General features: G+C 38.6%; 1 protein-coding gene across 1 annotated transcript in view; it reads right to left on the bottom strand.

The window, feature by feature from the left end:
- Positions 1–2,763: 2,763 nt before the first annotated feature.
- ERAL1 (Era like 12S mitochondrial rRNA chaperone 1) overlaps positions 2,764–4,259 on the bottom strand; it is a 27,511-nt gene continuing 26,015 nt past the window's right edge. Inside the window, exons 10-11 of the mRNA XM_018562038.1 lie at positions 4,045–4,125; positions 2,764–3,112 (exon numbers count right to left, since the gene is read on the bottom strand). Of these exons, the coding sequence (XP_018417540.1) occupies positions 2,990–3,112; positions 4,045–4,125 (204 nt within the window). The 3' untranslated portion in view covers positions 2,764–2,989. The remainder of the gene's footprint in view (positions 3,113–4,044; positions 4,126–4,259) is intronic.

Genomic DNA, 4,259 nt, shown 5'->3' with positions numbered 1-4,259 from the left:
CCTTCCACTTTAAAAAGATTTTGATGGACCTCTTGGCCTTTTTCTGCTGTCATTCTACTATGTTTATAAATAAAGCTAGTATAACTTCATCATTTTTAGAGGCTATTACAAGACCAGGCCCAAATATTTTGAAGTTTAAAAAAAAAAAAAAGCATTTCTCTCTATGTATGTATCTACAGGTGAAACTCAAATAATTAGAATATCGTGCAAAAGTTCATTTATTTCACTAATGCAACTTAAAAGGTGAAACTAATATATGAGATAGACTCATTACATGCAAAGCAAGATAATTCAAGCCGTGATTTGTCATAATTGTGATGATTATGGCTTACAGCTCATGAAAACCCCAAATCCACAACCTCAGAAAATTAGAATATTACATGCAATCAATAAAACAAGGATTGTACATAGAACAATATCGGACCTCTGAAAAGTACAAGCATGCATATGTACTCAGTACTTGGTTTGGGCCCCTTTTGCAGCACTATTAGTTTCACCTTTTAAGTTGCATTAGTGAAATAAATGAACTTTTGCACGATATTCTAATTATTCGAGTTTTACCTGTATGTGTGCGAGTCTTTTGCTGGAAGGCAGTGCCAGGCAAGGCCACAGTAAAGATTGCTGGAACGGAAAGAAAGGTTAGTGTTTGACCGGGTGGGCTCCATTTGTTTGGACACACTTGGGATTCCTGCCCGCAAGAATCCGTAGGTTCTTGTTGCAAGAATCGCCAGCCGCAGCCTAAGTCCCTTTGTGAATGGGGCCTTACACACATTATTGAAGGTGGTCTTTTATATAAGGATACTTAGATTAAGTATGCAATATTTTTTTACCGTCTATAGGCACACAAATGCAATCACATTTCTCTATATACTCAATAAGTGTTATCTAGAAAAACCCTCATCTCCATAGTTTGTGATTAAATATTCATATGCACACAAAGCTTCCTACTTTCAAGTGATTGGGATGCATTGCTGCTCTTCCTTAAAAGCAAAACATTTATAATCTACAGCCCAACTAAAACAATCCATAGGTGGCTTGTCCTGTAATGAATGTAATTTCCCTAAATAGTAACACTACAGGAAGAATCTATGAAGATGCATATGAAACACCAACAAATATGAAACAGCAAGTGAAAGACAAGCCGGCTAAACAAAATGGTAACAAGCTCACAACTTCTGCTGCAACCGTTAGTGTGTTTTAACCCCTTGAGAATCTAGTTCATAAAATGTCCATTAGATGTTAAATGGTTACCCAACCCCATGGCAGAAGTCTAGAGTCTGGTGGGTGTCTAGGCATCCCAGCTACAAACCTTATATTGTTGCAGTAAACCAGGGAGATGGTAAACTGATCAAAGCTGTGCCCAGCCTTTCATTTCACAATGGAGGATTCACATGCAGCCAGATGGACTCTGATGGTGCCATGCCAGTGCAGACAATAAAAATGGGGCAGCTTCTTTGTGCTTATTGCAATCTTTAATAAAGCCAAAGGGCCTTTGGACCCTAGGACACTACTCTGCCTAGTCCACACTTCCTGGCATTCAATTGGCAAGAATGGAAGAGGGTGACCCGATAGGGAGGATCCTCAAGAAAAAGGTGTGTGGCCAGGCCTCATAATACAGATCCTGATAAGGCAGGGACAAGTTTGTTGCTTTTCACGAAGGCTGGGGATGGACACCAGAATGTAACAAGTAGACAGATATAGGTCATGGAGCTCTTAAAGTCGATTGCCTTGCTCCTGCTGTTCTAGGGTGGTGAAGCATTTAGGGTGACTTAAAGGGAACATGTTCCCTTATATTTTATAGTTCATGTTCCTACTTTAATATGTAACTACTAAAAATTACTTCCAGAGAAACTTTACAACTCGAGGCCAGAACTCACTAAAATACACTGCAGTTTCTGTTTTTTGTTTTGTATTGATTTTTATTATTACCTCCATTTCTTCTACTAGCACCCAACATAAAAGAGTTTAATGCAGTACACTAGTGGGTTTTTTGTAACAATAATTATAATAGGAAGTAACTATACATCCATGAGCGAATCTGAGATAAAATGACATACTCCGGTGAGTGTTCGGAATAGATTTCTGAAATAAAGGGGTACATTATACAAAACAGTTGAGAACCAAAATGATTACATCAATTGAAATCAATGCCACCTGCACAGCCTAGGTTCCTGTCCCCTCACTAAATAAAGGTATATGACACCAGCTTTGTATATACTGCAGTCAGTACACTGGTTATGAAGTTCTTTAATTAGTATATATATATGTATATATATATATATTTTTTTTTATTTTTTTTTCATTATTTGTCCTTTACAGTAATTCGTTCTTTTTATGACATCTCCTTTAGTACCAGTGTTGATAACATTATGCATGAAATGCTTTTTTCTCAATTCACTAATGCATTACACATGCAGTATTTTCATTACCACACTTTATTGGCTAGTCTTTACTAGTGAACGTAGCTTTAAAAAATAAACTTTCTTTTCGCATGGGTCAGCTGAATTTACTGATACTGCACATTATATTATTTATTTTGCATATAAAAATCAAATCACAAAAATTATCACATGTTTTGGTGACAAATCATCATTAGCATTTGCTTGAAGATGTTCAATGAGGTGTCTACTGCGGAAAGCAGTAAATGAAGACATTTGAGTTGGAGATGAAATAACGTTATGAGCTAAATTACACATTGCACCACAAATAAGATCTTGCAGTGGTTTAATTACGATTTTATGCAAAAATAGTTCTGCACAGCTATACAATTTTAAAGTAGACAGACTGTTTTGATGAGAAAATGATCATGAACATTAAAATGACAAATGCAGTTTAGTGAATTGGCCGCTTTGTAGCATTAGAGTCTTCCAGCGACTCGTGTGCTCTCCACTTGTGCCACAACCTCCAGCGGGCCGGCCTGGATTCCTGCCTTGTGTGTTAATCTACTTGGGGCTTTGTAATGAGAAAACATATGCACAATCTGTTGACATCACTTCTTAAACTTTACAGTAAGACGCAGTCTGACATCACAGAGGAAAGCGTTCATTAAGTCTTGTCCGGCCTCGTTGGTAATCTTGTTAATGGCCTGCCCACCAGCACCAACTACTAGTTTCTGTACAAAAGATACAAACGTGCTTGTTAAAAGGAAGTGCCACAGATAAATCTGTAACAAGAAATAAGATTATTTACACATCAGAGACCTGTTGGGTATTGTTATTATCAGAATCGCAGAGTAATCAAAGCAGCTTTACTTCACGACCCTTTCTTACCTCTTCATTTATGGCAGCACGAGATGTTGCCAAAGCTGAAAAAGCCACATCCATGGACAAACTGATGTAATAAAATACATGCGCTTTTAGTAGCTAAAATTTTTTTAAAGCTATACTGCAGACTGCTGCTAAACACACAGCTGGAACACATTAAAGGGAACCTGCCAGAGGAATTGTAATTATAAAACCTGCACCCCTTGCCAGACAGAACAGCCAGGCAATTGACTGTCAATGAAGCAGAATAACTTGGTCAACCACAATGTATAAAACACAATGAATGGACAATGAAGGAGCTGCAGCACACTAAGGACATCCCTCTGCTCATGCTGCTCTCCCATCCTGTACGCATGTGGATGAAACAGAGCCTGACCGACCCCTATTGCTGGTCCCCTCTCATATACAGAGGCTGAATATGAAGGCCAGTTAGGGTACATACACAAGTTACATAAAAAAAAAACAATTCTACATTTTAACTTAGCACTTAAAGGCAGCTGTTCTGTTTAAAGTCCTGTGTAAACTACAAGTCGCTGGAGTTATACCATACACGGGGCTATGGACTCCATGTGTGGCAGTACAGATTGGCTCAGTGTTGTCACATGGAGACACATGCGTCTTCATAACTAGAAGTACCGGGTATGTCCATCAGCTCCTGGCACTGAACGGGGTGGAAGCAAAGCAAGGCAACTATATGCTTCCAGGGATGCGTGGGGGTATTAAACTGTTCTTTTGCCCTGAATGATGAAATCTATATTCAGTGGTTTGATAAATAACTCACCGCATGGTTTTCTTTTGCCACCAGCAATGTTTGCATTATAACCAGTTCACCACTGGAACCTTCTTCCCATAAATTGGTAACCTGTGATCAAAGAGTTAAACAGTGAGTGGTGAGAGGATATACTGTACATCTCTATACCGGGCTCTACTACAGCTTTGATCTGCATCCACAGTACAATGATAATGGTAATAAACAAGAATAGCTACCCACCCACC

Source organism: Nanorana parkeri, unplaced genomic scaffold, assembly GCF_000935625.1.
Source record: "Nanorana parkeri isolate BGI_ZX_2015 unplaced genomic scaffold, ASM93562v1 scaffold557, whole genome shotgun sequence".
NCBI lineage: Eukaryota > Metazoa > Chordata > Amphibia > Anura > Dicroglossidae > Nanorana > Nanorana parkeri.
Note: the sequence above shows the minus strand (reverse complement) of the source record. Positions and strands in the feature narration are given on the sequence as shown.